The sequence below is a fragment of the Calonectris borealis genome, chromosome 19, assembly GCF_964195595.1.
Source record: "Calonectris borealis chromosome 19, bCalBor7.hap1.2, whole genome shotgun sequence".
Classification (NCBI taxonomy): domain Eukaryota; kingdom Metazoa; phylum Chordata; class Aves; order Procellariiformes; family Procellariidae; genus Calonectris; species Calonectris borealis.
The window spans coordinates 6,482,386-6,499,974 of record NC_134330.1 but is presented as its reverse complement, the minus strand read 5'-3'; the positions used below and the strand labels follow the sequence as shown (position 1 = coordinate 6,499,974).

General features: G+C 55.8%; 1 protein-coding gene and 1 long non-coding RNA gene across 2 annotated transcripts; one reads left to right on the top strand and one right to left on the bottom strand.

The window, feature by feature from the left end:
- Window positions 1–5,271: 5,271 nt before the first annotated feature.
- On the top strand, window positions 5,272–13,236 carry LOC142090597 (apoptosis-inducing factor 3-like). Its single transcript, XM_075168745.1, is given in 19 exon segments — window positions 5,272–5,317; window positions 6,102–6,171; window positions 6,362–6,471; window positions 6,556–6,665; window positions 7,136–7,180; window positions 7,266–7,347; window positions 7,477–7,589; window positions 8,020–8,106; window positions 8,555–8,646; window positions 8,841–8,971; window positions 9,538–9,653; window positions 10,098–10,169; window positions 10,512–10,575; window positions 11,042–11,118; window positions 11,201–11,318; window positions 11,472–11,570; window positions 12,059–12,134; window positions 12,601–12,709; window positions 13,075–13,236. Coding segments are annotated over 19 exon segments (1,746 nt in total). The 5' UTR covers window positions 5,272–5,304.
- Window positions 10,787–12,845, bottom strand: LOC142090601 (uncharacterized). The gene is made up of 3 exons (XR_012676592.1): window positions 12,817–12,845; window positions 11,979–12,059; window positions 10,787–11,430 (listed from the first exon to the last, which is right to left on the bottom strand). It is a non-coding gene; the product is annotated as an uncharacterized LOC142090601 (long non-coding RNA).
- Window positions 13,237–17,589: the final 4,353 nt, after the last annotated feature.

Here is a 17,589-nt window from a genome sequence, read left to right as displayed (position 1 = left end):
AATTTAAGCCATGATTAATTGAGCCTTTGGTTCAGGGGCTTTGATCCCACGGCTACAGCGCTAGCAATAGCTACATAAATACTACTTTTTAGATAATTTTAGCCCAGATTTTACTTAATTTTACCAGGACTTGCCATTGGGCAGTGGTTTCTCACAAGCCCTGTTTCCAGCCTTTTCTCCCTTCCTCTGCAGCAATGGCATTAACTGGGGACGGTTTCAGAGCTGGAGACTTCCAAGCCCAGTTACAAACAGGTCCCTTGACACCAGATCAGGCCAAATATTCAGCCACATGCCACAGGCTCAGAGGCCAGGCTTGTCCCAAAAGGAGCCGTATAGAAGAGCAGGGACAGGAGCTCTCGGGCACTGCTGCCACAAGAGGTCCCTGCACGCTCGCTGGAGAGCCGGGCAGAGCAGCCCCATCTGATGGGACTCTTCATTCACACCTTATTTGGAGATACTGTCTTTTTCACCCAAATTTCGAGAAGTTTTCCAACAGTCCCCAAACGGCCTCATTTTCTGCAAGGAGGCAGCTCAGCCTGGTGATGGGTCACTGCCGGTGCCTGCTCCCAGCAAGGCAGGGGACTACTTCCAGCAAGGACGTGCCTAGGTCCATCCCGTAACGCGGTGGGGACCACAGCTAATGCCATAGCAGGGGCTTTACAGCAGCAGCCGGGTGTAAATCGAGGGTGCAGCAGGTTTTTCAATAGCTGGACAGTGGCTTTTTTCCTCCCTCTTTCAGGCTGGAGTTTCTCTGCAGCACATCTGGGAGAGACAATACATTTTCCACAATAAAGAGCCGGCAGATAATCCCCCATATGAATTCTGCCAGATAAACTGTGTCCTCCCCCAGATGCTCACCACTGCTTCTGTACGGGGGTGTGGGCGTGCTTTCGCAGCTCTGCCATCCCTTACACGAGAAGGAGTCTCCCCTGCTCTCAAACACCTCCCAGGGCTCGCCATAGCCAACAGATGTGGGAGCTTCTGACACGGCACAGTCCTTCTGGCAAAAGTCATGCTCCTGTTTTTGGAAAGCCTCGCTCCCTTAATCTGCCTCTCTCCAGCCAGGGAGGCATAAAGCCCATCTGCTCTTCTAATGCCAGACCTGGCTCACGCCTAAAATAATTTGAGGAGTCCAAGATTTCAAAACAAATCAAGCAGCTTGGCTTCCAAACTTTAATTAGTTAACCTCTTCATCCTTATCTGAAGTGTGTCACTGCTCTATCTGCTAGACCATAGGAAGTCAGACGATATAGGAAAGCTCTACTCTATATATCCACGTTTTCATTCAGAAAGTCTGTAACTCCACACTTATGAAAGGATCTACTGTGCAAAATGCACGCTGTGTATGGCAAAGCATGCCCAGGCATTGCAGAGGTAGCTGTGAAGAGAGCTGAAATCAATGCAAACTTGAGCGTCTGCTCCTTCCAACCAGAAACACCTTCCTGATGTGGAAGCTGGATATTCTCCAGGTGGAACTGGGGATATACTCAGCTTGGCCACAGGAGAAAGGCACATCAGTCTCTGTGAGCGTGGTGAGCAGAAGATTTTCTGCTAGCACTGACAGGGTGGAGAGTTTTTATTACCTTTTTCCCCAGCCCTTAGCTCCATTTCCCCCTGTACACACAGCTCCAGGATTTAATGCAAGAAATGCCAAAGTGTGCATCACTTAACCACTGACCTTAGGACTTGACCTTGTCCGGCAGAGGAAATCATCTGGCTTTGCACCGCAGCCCGTCCGTTCACCCTGCTCAAGCCTGCGAGCTCAGCTCCCCGAGGGGATGTTCTGCTGTCTAGGTTGGTCATCCTTCCTGACATCATTCCTTGAATAATACAATGTCTCCGGAGAGGTTCACAGTGCCGGGATGCTCTGGTACCAGCTGCTGGCCGCTGCCTGGCCGGGTACAGCACGCTGCCTTCTGCAGCCTGGCGTGCAGGAATGCTGCCCTCACCCGAGAGCCAGAGCCACCCAGGCAGAGCCTGCTTTGCCCACATGGTAAACCACCCCATGGCAGGTTGCTCTGGATACTCTTGCTTTTGGTCTTCTTCCTTTTTCCCGGGACTGGAAGTCTTTTTTTTCTCAGGATTTGGCACAAGGGACCTATAGGAGAAACCTGTGACAACAGTACAGCATCCCTAAGGATGCTGCGGGCTCAGCTGTCTCTCAAGGGCTTGGGCCAGACCGCCTGCCATGCTTTGGTTGCGCAAAGGATGTGCTCTCTCCTTCCCACTCCAGTTGCACAGGTAGACCGTGGGATAAAAAAAAAATTCCATTGACAGACCCATTGACTGGCAAAACCCCTTCAAGCACAGCAGCACGGGCAGTTTCTTATATTTCTCCTTTGCTTTCAGTAGCTGACATGCCCCAAATTTGTCTACTTTCCGAATTGTTTATCTGCTGCTGTTAGTAATGTTTCAGGCTCCTTCTTTCCGTGTGGTGAACAGTGAAATGTGGGGCCAAGTGTCCGCCCAGCCTGTATCCCATCTCTCGCCATCGCCAAACATGAACGCTTAAGAAGAAAATGTGAAACAGCACATATAATTATTGTTACCATGTAAGCAAATTCATTCCCATTAAATATTGCCTTTTCCATTTCTTCTTTCCTTGTGGGATAAACATTTTTTTCCCTGTTTAGTTCACCATTCTCAAGCTGAAGTAATTCTTGACGGATGTCCCTGTGCTTTCTGGTTACACCCTGATGTATTTATGACCACATGCTTCTTTTTGCAATTCAGACAGGTTCAGAATGAGTTCTGCAAGGTGGAAGCACGTCTCAGCCCCTACACCCACTCCGTGCAGCATCACACGTTGCTGAGCCACTCGATTCCTCCTGCATTAAAAATATAGGCACAGGAGCTTCCTAACTGCGTCTCCTGCTGCTGCCGGCTCCGCAGGTTAGGTTCCCTCCTGAATTCTCTCATTATTAATATCACAAACCAAGCTGTTCTGAAAGCGGTGTCCCATTAATCATTTTAGATCTGCTGCAGTTTTCACCTCACTTCCTCTTCCTGCGCCTGAACAGACTTCAATAACATTCTACTCTGTGAGTAATGCTCGGTTAAAATCGGCAGGTCTGCTAGGGCAGGGGAGGACCCTGACCTGAGCAAGCTGGGGACAAGCGAAGGTGGGACAAGGATAGATCCACACAGCCACCGCTGCACTACGGCATGAAGAAACGTGCTGCACCAGCTGATGGTAGTAAGGACTTGAAGGGAGGAGAGCTACCCGCATTAAATCTTTGCCTCTAAACTTGAGTTTTCCAGAGTGCTGACCATACTGGAGAGACACAGCAAAAGCGAAAATACCTAATAAAATATGAGGGCAGCTCAGCGGCTCGTGTGAGTCAGCACCAATGTGGGCAGCAGGTCTGGTCAGAGATTTCTGATGCCTACCTGGGCTCTCTTCGCGTTTGAGGGCACCGCTTCCTTTTGCTCTCTTCCTTCCTATGTTTAATCCTGCTGTGTGTTACAAGCAAAGGTCTTAACCACTCTGAGTATTTACCTCTGGGTTACCTAACAAAGGGCCAAAAGATGCTTACAGAGCATCTTCCCGAAAATCTGCCTCCAATACCATCCCATCACCTGAATCCCTCGAGGGCATATTGTGTGTTCCTAGGTGCTGGCTCTCAGAGGCACAGTAACGCAGCACCCCTGCAGCTAACCCAAACCTTCCCCCTTACATCCAACGCCCTTTTCAACTTTCTATCCTTTGCCATCCTCTTTGCCCCCATCAGAGATGGGCATTTTGTTTTGCCTTTATCCCTTTGCATTTTACAAAAGCCCTCGCCCGGGTGCTCGGCTGCATCCAGCAGCATCCGTCGGCATCCAGCAGCCAAATTAGCTGCTCAGCCCCGCAGTGCGAACGCCACCGCAGAGGTCCGAGCTCCACCTGACTCGTCCCGAAGCCTCCCACAGCTGCACACCTTTGTACCTGCCACTTTGCTGGTGCGCTGCAGCTTTCATCCTTAAGCAAACAATGTTTTTCAGCGATTTCTGCTGAGTCAAAGAATGCCTCTGCGAGGGCTGCTGCTTCTCCACGTGGGAACACGCTTCTGGGGAATAATTACAGAGAGTTTAAACAGGGACGTTTGGCAGCCAAATTGCTTCACATTCAGGCTCCTGGCCAGGAAGGCAGAGCCCGAAAGCTGCTCGTTGGCACTGTGAGAAAACACCTCGCACCTGCGCCCATCATGGGCGTGCATCGCCCGTGGGCTAAGATCACTCCTTACACGGCAGCGCCCTGGCACCCGGCACTGAAAGGTGTGCTCACGGCTTGGCGGGTCTGACGAAGCAAGCTGCTTCGCAAATAAGCCAGCTTGCAATTACCGAGCATCCCTGTGTATGCCCTCTTCTCCAGGCCATGCCCACTGAAGGATTTTTATCCCACCCCACGCAGGATTTGGGAATGTGCTGCATGGCAGAAAGCCGGTCCCTGCGAAGCTCCGGTTCTGCAAGGGGGATGATGGAAGCACACTGCTAGTAACTTTTCCTTCCCTAAATTTTGAGGCACATTTTAAGGTTGTGAAACATATCGACTGTGAAATAGAGATAAGAACTGGAGTAGACACAAACAGCGTAGGCGTTACTCCCGGTTTTTTTGCAACTCCCACTCTGTTGCAAAAATAGTACAGCAAGGATCACGCTGGTCTGTGCCATCCTTCAGGGACCAAACGACGACGGGACCACGTGTCTGGCCATCGGTGGACTGAACCAGAAGCAGAGCTGGGACGTAAGGCACGTGCAGAGGTGCTGAATGCTTCACGTTCCTTAAAATCAACGGAGAGAGATCTTACAAAAAGATCAAATTAAATAATTTTCAATGTTACAGAAATATATAAAAAGTAGTGATATCATTCCAAAGTGCCGCAAAACCACGTCACACTGAGTTAGAGCGCTTTCCATCAAGAAAAGGGGCAATGGGAAGCCGCAGCAGGGTGTCACTGCATCCGCTCAAGTTTCTGTTCACATTGCACACAACGCACCCGGTCTTTAGACCACACCTGCGCCATAATTTCTACGTGCCCTCAATTCTTTTGCAATTCTAAACCCGAGCAAAATACACTTAATTAGGCACAGACCAGTTGCAGAAATCAGATAAGACTCGCTGGCAGGCGGCCGCTTCCAGGAGATGCGTCTCCTGACCGACGGGGATGTTGCGCAACTCGGGGAGAGCATCACCCAGCCGTGGGCTGGCGGCGGGGAGAGCACTTGCGATAAGATGCGAAGGTGTCACCTCGGCGGAGGAGAAACTCGCGGACGGTGGCGGTGGTGGCTTTCTGACTCGGGGGACAGGTGCCAGAGCCCCCCATGGCGGGAGCGGGTGAGTACCCACCGATGCTTCTCCTAAGGAACCCGGGAGCGGGGCAGCGGCGCGGTGGGGATTTGCAGGAGCAAGTCACCATCCTGCATCGAAACCTGCCTCGAACCACCCTCTTCTGCTCCATTTCTTCCTTTTTTTCTCCAAAAAAGAGATTTCTAATCAGCCTCTCAGCTGATTGCTAAGGTGAGGACAGTGCTAAGGACCAGGGTTTTTGGCTCCTTTCTAGCCCAAGCGGCATTTTGGGCAGGAATTACTGCTTTCATGGCAATTAGTGCAAATAACAACTTCGCACAAATGTTGGAGAGGTTTGGGAGAGGCTGAAGCGGTTCTTCAGACCCCGATTTGGGGGAGCCGTGGGCTACGGTAGCAGTGCCTCGCCATAAATAATTGTATGGATTTACGACACGACTGTCATTAATCGCGTTTGCTTGCTCCCCCTGCGCTGCAGTTGAGTTTAATGGGACAAGGGGCTGAACACAAAAAAGTGGGCTAAGCTGGAGGAAAAAAAGGGCTTTGGGTTTGGAGACAAAGTTAAAAAAGGGAGGAAATGTGCGTTTTCTGCCAGTTGTGGGTTTTTTCCTGTGGTACCGGGAGTTTGGGATCCCTTGAGCACGCGGTGCTGACCCACTCCCAGCCGGGGCGGTGGGGGTCCTACATTTTGGGGTGGGATTTTGCAGCGATGGCACAAGGGCGCGCGGGGAGGACCGTCTGCCGAAGGGCGAAAGACAGCGCCTACAGGCAACAGCATCCATGGCGGCCAACCCCTCCCTCTGCTTGCCCGCAGCCACCGGCATGGATGGCAACGACACCGTCACTGCCGAGGTCTGCAAGGAGGCTGACGTTGGGGATGGAGAGTGAGTACCCAGCGGGGGGGAGGCCGAGGCCTGGCCTGCAGGCGGCAGGGGTGGCATCGCCATGGCAACAGCCACCATGTTGGTAGGCGCCATGTTGGCAGCCGCCATGTTGGTTGTTGAGGCAGCACGTTGGCTGCGAGGCACCAAGCCTCGGCTCCCTGGGGCAGGCACCTCTCCACCTCTCCCGCAGGCTGTGCGACGTGATGGTGGCCGGCTACCCGGTGCTGCTGGTGAGGAACAAGAAGGAGTTCAGCGCCCTGGGCAGCAAGTGCCCCCACTATGGTGCCCCGCTCAGCAAAGGTAACCCTGGTGCTGGGCAGGGGGAGCAGCCATGTCAGGGAGGTCAGCCTTCACCGCTCGGTTGTGGGGGGTTTTCTGTTGCAGGAGTCTTGAAAGGGGAGAGGCTGCGCTGCCCTTGGCACGGTGCCTGCTTTAACATCAAAACCGGAGACATCGAGGAGTACCCTTCTCTGGACTGCCTTCCCTGCTTTAAGGTGCCGCCTTGTCTCTTCCTCCTCCAAGCCTGGGCCGTGTCCTCCATACCACTCGCATTCATTCACTCCCACAAGCTCCGTGTTCCCGGCACCAGCTGAAGGGATCCTGCCCTGGCCATGGCTCCGTGGTCCAGGTCACGCAGGGCTACACATGGGACAATTTCTTGGGATCATGTAACTCCCTGTCCTAAAGCTCCTTTCAATCGAAGGTGATGCCGTACATCCTCGTACACATCACAGAGCCAGCACAGCTCTTTTGGAAAGAAAAAAGATTTACACCTCTTCCTGAGTGCCCTTGGGATGAGGAGAAAAGCTCATGAGCTCCTCAGCATCATCTGACATCCAAGATCCCTACAAGTCCCTCCCGGTGTATCAGACAGATGGCCCACTGGACCAGACCCTCCCAGGAAAGCTCCTACCACAACCTCATGAATGCAGCACTTAAATGCACTCTCCTTTTACCCCTGCAGGTAACAGTGGAAGACGGAAAAGTGTTTGTTACAGCAAAAAAGAAGGTACTGACCTTACCTGCTGTCACTAAGCACAAGCAGCACCTTGGGCTAGGCGTGATTTCAGCATTTCTCACTTAGTTTCTTCTAGGATCTTGAAAGCAGCCTGAGGGTGAAGGACAGAAGCAAGCGATGCCTTCTCAACCGGGACACGATGCTGCTTCTAGGGGGAGGTCAGTGTAGTGGTCTGTGCCCTCCCCACAGATGCTGTGAGCTGCCACTCTCTTCTCCAGGGAGGACTTGCCTTCTTCCTTCTATTCCATAGTGACTTGTAGGAGGGCTGAGATGAGCATCTCTCGTAGGTGTGGCTGCCCTGGCGTGTGCCGAGACGCTTCGCCAAGAGGGCTTTACTGGCAGGATCATCATGGTCACCAAAGAGAAACATGTTCCATATGACAAGCCCAAACTGAGCAAGGTTCGTACGTGAGAAGGGCAGGACCGTGCCTGGGTACCCCGTGTGAATTAGGGACATGGCCCACACTCAGGACCAGGCTGAGCAATCGAGTGAGCCGTTCCGGCAAGGCAGCAGGAGTGCTGAGGCACCCACAAGGAAAAGGGGTATAATTTCCAGCTAACATCTCACTTCTTCCTCCCAGAAAGTCTTTGATCAGTGTCCACCATAAGCTAATGGTTTTATCCCCTTTCACTGAGTTCTTCCCACTAGAGTTTGAGTTGAGGGTTTTTCTGAGGGGGGACAAGAAGATGATGGGGATGGGGCAGTGTGGGGAGCTGTGATTTACTAATGCAAAATTTACCTCTTATGAAACCTTATTTCCCAGTAACCACTGCAAGAGTATTGTTGGCTGCAAGAATTGCTTTTTTTCATATTTCTGCTTTGTTTCCAGGAAATGAACTTGAAAGCTGAGGACATCTACGTGAGGAAACCTGAATTCCTCGATGCTAATGGCATAGAGCTCTGGACAGAGAAAGAGGTACAAGAGCTGCTGAGCTCCGTCCTCAATGGGTGGTCCTGTCCCTGACGTGGGGAGGAGATGGCCACACCTGCAGCCATAGGGCTATATTTATACAAATTAGGGCTCTGCCTAAGTACACACATTATCTTCTGGGACAGCACTCCAAGGCCAGTGCTAGAGATGGTGTGCACACTGATCTGTGCTACCCGTGGACAGATGTGCCCGTCACATACAAAGAGGGTGGCCCTTGAAACTGGCCTTCTGCACATCCCTTGGAGGAACCCAGATTTGGTGCTGTCACACTTAGTGCTCCTAAAGCCTAGGACCTGTAGGAAGTGAGAGAGAGGACTCCAGAATTCCTCATCTCATCTGGGTGTCCAGAAATAGAGCATGCAGTCACAGGCAAGCAGAATGGGTTGATGTGGACCAGAGGTACCTGCTGATCTTTGCCTCCTTTCTCCTGCAGGCAGCATCAGTGGATTTCCAGAAACAGAAGGTCCACTTCATGGACGGGTCCTCTCAGAAGTACCATCAGCTGCTCATTGCAACAGGCAGCCAGTGAGTGCACAAAGCATTTTAGACAGGACAAGAGGGCTCTTCTAGAGGTGTGTGAGAGGGAGGTGGTAGGAGATGAGATAAAAGGACAGGATAGGATGACACAGCCAAGAGATTGCATGCGTTTGTGCTCCCCCCCCCCATTCTTTCTGTTTCATCTCTAATCATGAGACGTATCTGGATTCTCTTTCTTTCAGCTCCAGCTCCCTCACAGTCCCAGGTGCAGACCTGCAGAACGTGTGCATTCTCCAAACCCCAGAAGACTCTAGCAAGATCTTAGAGCTGGCAACTGGGAAGAATCTGGTGATCATAGGAGCTTCATTCATAGGTACCAGGCTGGAGTGGATATCAAATCATCAGTGATAGCCTTGAAACCCATTTCTGCTGCGTGTGCAGATTAACTAGAGGCCCTCGGGGAAGCGATGTTCATTCACTGCCTGGCTGGGTTCCTCCCCGGAGCCCTATAGCTGGTGGGGGTATGCATTACACAGCAGGCACTCACTCTTTCCTCTGATAGCCAGAAACTTTGAGAGCTATAAACAGTTCCTGGACACGGACAGAGGGAAATGTGCCTTATGAAAAGGTCACTGTCCTTCAGAGGAGCTGGACTCCCCAGAAGCATTGGGAAAGTGAGGGGTAAGGCACAGAAAGGGAGCTTTTTTGTACACAACCAGGAGCTGTTCTCTGCATTTCCTAATATCTGGGTCCGAAGTGCATGAGAATAAAGAACAGGGGGGCTAACTACCTCAGCCCAGAAATACATAGAAGAGCAGTTAGGCACTGGCACTACATCAGATTTGTTCTCCTCACCTGGAAGGGGAAAAGGTTTCCAAGGAATAGGGTGCAGGTTCATGCTTGCAGCAGGCTTACCTTCAGCATGCCTTTCCCTTGCAGGAATGGAGATAGCTGCCTTCCTCTCAGACAAGGCTGGTGCCATCTCAGTGGTGGAAAAAAAGGAGTTCCCTTTCCAGAATGCGCTGGGTCCTCAGGTTGGAGGTGTCACCATGAAGGTTCGGAAAACCTGGTGCTAATTTCTAGGACAGATAACACATGCTATCCAAGCAGCCCTGTGATCCGCAACAGCCCAGGAAATCCAGCCCCTGCGCTGAGTCACAACCCCGCGTGCCCAGCCACCTTGCTCACGTACAGCTCTGTGCACACATGGCTCGTCCCAACCTCCCTCACACACACGTCACGCTCCCCAGCTCAGCTTCATCCCCAAGCCCTCCTTCATCCCAGACCCACCTCACGCACCAGTCCTGACCAGGACAGCAGGGTCAAAGCCAGGCTTCCAGGCACCCTGCAGCAGCCAGGGACACAAATGAAACCTCTCTGCAGCCTGGAGCAGCAGCTAAGCTGCCTGCCTGGGTTTTGGCTGGGGACGGCTGTTTTTACAGCAGTACAGCCTGGAATTTCCTAGTGAATACTCAAATCACCTTCCTCTTCCTTTTCAGATGCTGCAAAATAAAGGGGTGAAGTTTTACATGAAAACAGAAATCCATGAGCTGAAAGGAAAGAATGGAAAGGTCAGTCATGGCATTGTGATCCCTGAACTGCTAATTTTAGGGGAAAAAACCCAAACTGAGGTATAATCCAGTGCCTACATCTAGGCTTTCCTCTCTCATGTCTAGACCCTCACATTTCTTTTCATTGAGCACAACTCTGGGCTCAAAGGGCACCAGTATCTGTTCATATCTCAGGGACAAGAGCGTGATTTTCTCTTACATTCCTGGCAACACACATTAGCTGGACAAGGTGATCTGAACCTGGGGAAGAAAAAAGACAGCAAAGAATGAGGCAGCAGGGAGGCTGCAGGAATTAGGACAGAGTTTTTAACCCTTTGTTAACGATTCTTGCTTCCTTCCTAGGTCACAGAGGCTGTTCTTGCCAGTGGAGAGAAACTACCCGCAGATGTGGTAGTGGTGGGAATAGGTAAGAAGCCCAGTTGGGAGAGAGAGACGGCTTTGGGAATGGGGAGAACAGCCAGCAAGCCCAGAGCATCCCAGTGCATTCCCAGGACACCATTTCCTACAGTCTCCTTCCCACTCTGTTATCATCCAACCCTACCTCTTGGCCCCAAACACCTGGAGAAAGTCAGCAGCCCATGAGCAATGGCAGGAGGAAAGGAGCTACTTACACCCTCAGTACGACTTCGGCACGCTTGCTGAGCTCCGCAGGTCACTGCTGTGCTATCACCGCATGCCTTCTTCTGGGCCCTGGTTTTATTGCCCTGGAACAGCTCAGCACCAGCCCAAGCGCCGGTCACTGCTGCGAGCTGCTCTGCTCTGAGCAGGCTGAACAGGCACCACGGGCACGTGCTTGCTGTAGGGCTGAGGCTCAGTTTCCTCCCTGCCTTTGCGGAGCTTTGCTGCATTTGTCCTTGCTCCTCTCTCTGCAGGGGTGTTCCCCAACTCAGCATTTCTGAAGGGCACCTCCATTGCCAGAGATGACAGCGGTGCCATCCTGGTGGATCTGGTAAGTGCCAGCTGGGTATTCCTGGTCCACACCCAGTGCCAATCCCTCTCATCATTGCACTAATTGCTTTTTGTCCCATTAGCGCATGCAAACCAACATCCCAAATGTCTTCGCTGCGGGGGATGTGGTCTCTTTTCCTGTAGCGCTGCTCAACGGGGACCGGTCCAGCATCCATCACCAACAGGTGGCTGAAGCCCACGGTGAGAGAGCACAGCCGCCTCGCTTTCCAGCTCCCCTCGGAGAGGGGCATCGAGGGAACGGGGCAGAAGGGACGGCGGGATAACAAGAGGCAGGGGGCACTTCTTTGAGGACCTACAAGAAACAAAAATATTTCCTCTGCTGGTTCATCACAGGTCACATTGCTGCCTTAAACATGCTGAAGAAAGGGAAGGAGTTGCACACCGTCCCCTTCTTCTGGACCACGATGCTTGGGAAAAGCATCCGCTACGCAGGTAGGAGAGGGCAGAGAGATGGGAACAGCCGAACCACTTCCCAGCCCATCTGCTCATCCACCAGCTGGGTCTGGGGCTTGTAAACAGACAGCGGTTGCAGAGTTTACCTGAAGCAGCTCAAGTTTTGGACTGGCTGCCATGGTGGGTTTGTGAACCCTGTTTCTGAGCTCCGGGCCCGCAGGTTACCCAGAGCTCTTGTTCTTTGCTGATCTCCAGTGGCTTAGAGCTCACAGAGGAGGAAGAACTTCCCTCCCCAAATCAAGGAGAGGCTGGGGGTCATGACGCAGTCCTGCACTCTGGGTCAGTTCTGCTTGTCCAGGGCCTTCATGCCTGCTCCCCAGCCCTGCCCGAGCCCCAGCCCCAGCCCGTACCCCTGCCCCAGCCAGTCGCTGTCCCCTCTGCCCCTACCTGCGATGGCACTGATGTGGGATGGGTGGCAGCAGCTGTACCAGGGCTCCCGGAGCAGGCTGCGATGCTCTCTCTTGCAGGCTGCGGGAAGGGATACACGGAGACTGTTGTGAAGGGCAGCCTGGAGCAACAGAAATTCCTGATCTTTTACATCAGGTGAGCGAACCCGTGGCCAGTCTGTGCCCTGACACGGCAGCGCCCCGGGAACAGGGCACCGTCCTCTCCTTTACGGCCTGCAGAGCTCCCGCAGAGGCTCCACATCACCTCCCACGGCTGCGCACTGCAGGCAGCTGCTGGCCGTTGAACCAGCAGTGCGCTGGTTTCAGAGCAAACCAAAGCAGGGCAGGGAAGGAGAAGAGGATGAGCTTTGATGAAGACACCAGCTGGGCAGGGAGCCTGGGACACATCTCCTCTCCCTCTGCCCCACTGCTCCCAGGCTCGGTGCCCAGCTCCCAGCAGCGCCAGGCCATCTGCCACAAGTCCCCGTGCACCCTGCAGTACCAGCCACCCTGCCCTGAGCCCTCCAAAATACAGCTGGCCTCCAGCCAGGGTGCCACGGGGATGCTGCCATGCTGAGTTATGTACACTGAAGAGATCCACATTCTTCCGCTTTCCCTTTCAGGGACGGCTTCGTGACTGCAGCTGCCAGCCTGAACTGTGACCCCATGGTGTCTCTGATTGCAGAAGTTTTATGCTCAGGAAAACAAATCTCTAAAGAAGAAGCAGAGTAAGTGACACCCTGACCGAGCTGGTGAGCGGCTCTGCGCTGCATTCCCCGTGCTCACAGAGAGCCCACTGAGAGACACGAGACATGAGTTACTGCAAATCCCCAACGTACCTCTCATTTGCAGGGCCTGCGACATCTGCAATATATCCCCGCTTGCAGAAACCTAAGCTCGGTACATGCCCTGCCGTGAGGGGCACAGAGTCAACCAAGTGTTAATAGCTCCACATCCTCCCATCCTGGCACAAGAGAAATAAAGTCATGAGCCAAGCTGAGCCCAGCGCCTGCATTTGCTGTTTGCAGACAGCCCCTGGCTGCTCGTTCGCACGCTGGGGCAAAGCAAAGCAGCGCTTCCCCCTCTCTTCTAAACAGGGACCTGCTGGGCTGGGTAAGAGGAGGATGCCCACGTCCTGGGGCTCAGCTGAGGCTCTGAGCAGGCAGAAGCAGCCACGCGTTTACAGATCCACCAACCCCTCCCGCTCCTCTCGCTGGCTGTTGGCAGGGAGATTTCATTCAGCACACCGGTCACGCTGACCTTCCGCTTTGCAAAAGCACATTTTCCCAGCAAGGGGAGCTGTGACCGAGGCAAGCTGCTCTCCCAGCTGGGAACTAGACAGCCTGTGCACAGGAACCCGCATGAAATACCCTACCCCTAAGGACAGAGGGCTGCCATCCGACCTCTGAGCCAGCAGCACCTGCTGGCATTGCTGCAGCCGCCTTTAATATTGCATTAGCTGCCACAGCCAGCGCTTGCCACCCCCTGACAGCAGCCAGCCTCCGGCAGAGAAATCCCAGCCCCGGTTGGCGTCCCCTCTCCTGCCGTCTCCCTGCGTGCTGGATGCTTCGAGGAGGCAGCCGGATGCTGTAGGAAACACAGCCTCGATGCTAGAGGAAAGAGTTACCAGATTTTTTGTAAGGCAACAGCGAGCAAGGCTGTGCTTTCTACAGGAAACACCGCACTTACTCACCGGTCACATGGGGCTTTGCAGGAGGAAGGGTAAGCCCTGAGAGCCGGGCAAGTTCCCGCAGGGACACTTACTTTGTCAGCCTAAAACCCCCCTGCTTTTACATTAAATGCAGGTTAGGCCAGAGCCCGAGCCTCTTTGCTCAGCAGGTGAGATACTGCAATGCTGGTTTTGTGTTAAACACACAAACTTGCACTCTGGCACCTTCTCATGTATGAAAAGTTGACCTTAAAGGTGGCATTTTATATTTCCTGACCTCAGGGGCTCGGTGCTGCTGCTCAGGGCAACTCTCTGCCCTGAAATAACCACATCTTACCAGGGAAAGAGCAGGTTTTCGGCAGAGCAGGTCAGTCCTTCGTGACGACAGGAGGAAGCAGCAAATCTAAGCATTACCCATCCGCCGAGGCACACAAGGGTGGAGACGCCGGTGGCCAGAGCACACGGCTCCCCTCCACATCAAGCATCGACAGCACCACGCTGTGATGCATGGGAGGGGGAGCACGGCCCGGGAGCTGCTCCTCCTTTCCCTCGGGTGTCCTGTCCCCCCCAACTTTTTGCCCTCTCGGTGCACTCCAGGACTTGGTGAGCACTGAGCAGGTACCAGCTATTTCGTATGGACTTGCAGGGCAGCTGTGGTAGAAGAATCCAGCTCTGCCTCAGGCTGGGGGTGTTCATCCACGGTCCTTTCTGCTCAGAGCGCGATCCGAGGGGGGTCGGCAGCCCCACTCTCTCTGGGCGACGACAACCCCAGAGAAAGTCGGCTTCTTGTAGCCATCAGCAAGCAGACACCAAGCAGAGCGGCTTTTTATAAGAAGGAAGGACCCCATGACAACAAACTTGCTCCGCTTCTACCACTTAATGGACACCAGGCCACTTTCTGCACATCGCTGGGTGCCAAAATTTGGTAGCAGCCCTGCCTTGGGCGGCTGGAGCCTGGACAGGCAGATTTAGTTGAGACTCTGCAGACTTATTTCAGCACAGGGCCATTCCTCCCTGCCCGCCCTCGGAGCTGGGACGAGCCGTGCTCTTCCTGGCAGGCCCTGAGCAGCAGCGCCCGGACACTCCTCTGCTTCCCAGCCACCGAGGCTGCCGGGGAGCCAGTGATCCCAGCAGCCCTGTGGGACAAGCACCCCCAGAGGTGCAGAGGCTCCCAGGAGCCCTCGCTGGGTCCACACACAGACATTTCACCCAGCATCAAGCCATAGGAGAGCCGTACAGCTCCCCTCTCACCCGGTGCAAGGCAGGGGGGTCTCCATCCCTGGAAAGCAGCTTCCACGTCCCCTTCCAGGCAGTCTTCTGCTTCTGTCCACCAGCAGGGCAGAGCCTGGACCACGGAGGAGCCCAGCAAGGTTCACCTGGGCCCCTCTGAGCTTTGCCAGCTCCAAATACCTGGAATCCTGGCGCTACCCCAGGACCGGCCGCAGACAGGGCTGCCCAGCCTCATAGGACGGCGGTTCCGGGAACAGAGTCTGGGGCCGTGAGTGACTCGGCCCTGAGTCACCCACTCCCGGCGGCCCGGCCCCACCACGCCCGGCCCCGACCCGCACCAGGGCAGCATCGATGCGGAGCCAGCCCTCTCCTCTGGCTCTATCCCACTGCCTGGCGTGTTGCAGGATTAATCCTGCTCCTGAGCTCAGCAGCAGGTCAGTCCTGCGAGCTACACCCAGCCTCAGGTCACCTCTTTTGCTCGGGACAAACCAAAGGGACCTGAACAACCAACCCTCCCCCCGCAGACCCCAACATGGCATCAGCCGGGGACTGAGCTCCGGTGCTACAGCCCCCCCCGCACCACCCCACGGGGTCCGCAGCCACCTCCATCCTCCCACCAGACAGGTCCAGGCACCCCACAGGCGACAAACTTCCTAAAACCGAACTGTTGAGGAAAGCAAAGTTTAATGCCTCTTTCGGTCTTCTCTAGTCATCTCCCAGCTCAGTGCCACCCCACCGGTGGGGAGGGACCCCGCTCGACAGCCCCGCTGGCAGGGCTGCCTGGCAATCCCCCAGCCAAGGCTCTGTCTGGAGGCTGCAAGGAGACTTCTTCATCCCGGTCGGGCTCATCCTCAGCCCTCAAATCGACGGGATGCTGCAGACTGGCTCGTCCCGGTTGCTTGGGGCACAGGTTGGGCTGACATCCGAGGTCCCGGTGACGAGAGTGGCTACATTCAACAGTTCTTCAACTGGCAGCTTTAGCTACTAGAGAAGGACATAAAGCTTGCCACTGAAGAACTGGTGCTGGTTAGCCAGGAGCGGGGCGGCGGGGCAGCACCTGGGAAGGGAACACACGGATCAGAGCCAGGATCGAACCGCGCTGAGCCGAGCCGTCGCCCACAGGCGGCAGAGCTGCTCCTCTCCCCCACCCCAGCACCGAGTCCTGATCCACCGCCTCATCCTTCCCCCCCCAGGGCTGAGATCCCACAGGATCACCCCCCCTCTTGCAGGGGATCCAGAGGCAGCTCCCACCTCCACTCTTCCCACCCTCCCCTCTCCCAAAGCAGGTGGCGCATGAGCTCCAGCACCTGCAGCCGGTCCTAAAACGCGAGCGACGGGCAGGGAAATCAAGGCCATTTCTGTCGGAAAATAAGAGATAAGGTAACCTGCTCCGGCAGGGACCGGCGGCCGCGGCAGGGAGGCTACCGCAGGTAGGGGTTAAGGCATTCCCTGGCTGCTCACCTCGGGCATCCGCGCTGGCAGGGTCCCACCTGGCCGGGGGCCAGCCGCCGCCTGCCGGGGAAGACACTTTGTCAGGCGGCAGCTGCCAAGGCACTGCCAGGGGAATTTCGGGGAGCGCAGCCTTTTTCCGTCTGATTTTGTTGGAGGATGAGGACGCCAACCCCAGGGTTGGTGTGGGACCCCGCCTGCTTCCCCTTCCATTCAGGAAAAAAAAAACCCTTTTTCCACATCGCCCAGCGCTTTGGCTGTGGGGATTGAGTTCTGGGAAACCCCCGGGCGTTTGGCCCCACTGCGGGGGACAGACGGCCATGGTGGGGGGACAGACGGCCCCAGGAACCCTCCCGGCCGGCCACCACGGCAGCTGCCCCGCAGCATCCTCCCGCCAGCGTCACCCCAAAGGCACTCGGGATCCCGGCTGGCCCCGAGCCTTCGCGGGTGGCAGGGGAAGGCCGGGGTCCCGGCGGGTGTCGCGGTGGGGGGCTGTGGGGAGGCTCACGGTGCGGGGCCGGTGGCAGCGGCTGGGGCGCAGCGGCGGCGGCGGCGGGGCCTGCCGGGGATGCCGAGCATTCCTGGCGTGCCGGGTACATCTGGTCCGGATTCCAGCGAGCGGGTCCCGGCCCTGCTCCACCCCCGCCGGCCCGTGAATCAGCACCCGCCGCCGAGCCACCGGCCCCGCCAGCACCGGGGGCCCTGCCGGCACCGGGGGCTGACGAGGGGGGTCCTGCTGGTAACGGGAGGGGGAGGGTCCCCCCGGGGAGGGCCTCCCTCCCCTTCTCGGCACCAACAGACCCCACCGGCACCGGGGAGGGCCCCGGTGGGCGCTCGCCCGGCTAACAAAACCCGCTGTGCCCCCAGCTGGTGCCGCCCTCCCGGTTTAACCGGGTCACTCCCCCCCCCCCCAACATCCCCCCTCTCAGTAAAACCAGTTCTCCCTCCCCGTCTAACGGAGGCAGCTCTCCCCCCGCCGCTCCACCGTAAAGCCGGTTCCTGCGCTCCCCCCCGGGGCATCCCACCGACCTCCCGCCCCCTCCGCTGCCCGGGATGCTCCGGTCCGTGCCCACGGCGGGGAGCGGCCTCGGGTCAAAGTCTGCCCCGCCCGGTCCCGGAGTGAAGGTCACCCCCGGGGCGGCCACCGCCCGTCGCCGGCTGGCCCCGGCCGCGGCCCCGCCCGTCCCACCGGGACCCCCCGGAGCGGGGGCCGCGCCCCGGTCCCAACCCCCCCCTACCCCGCCCCGCCGCCACTGGGGGCGAG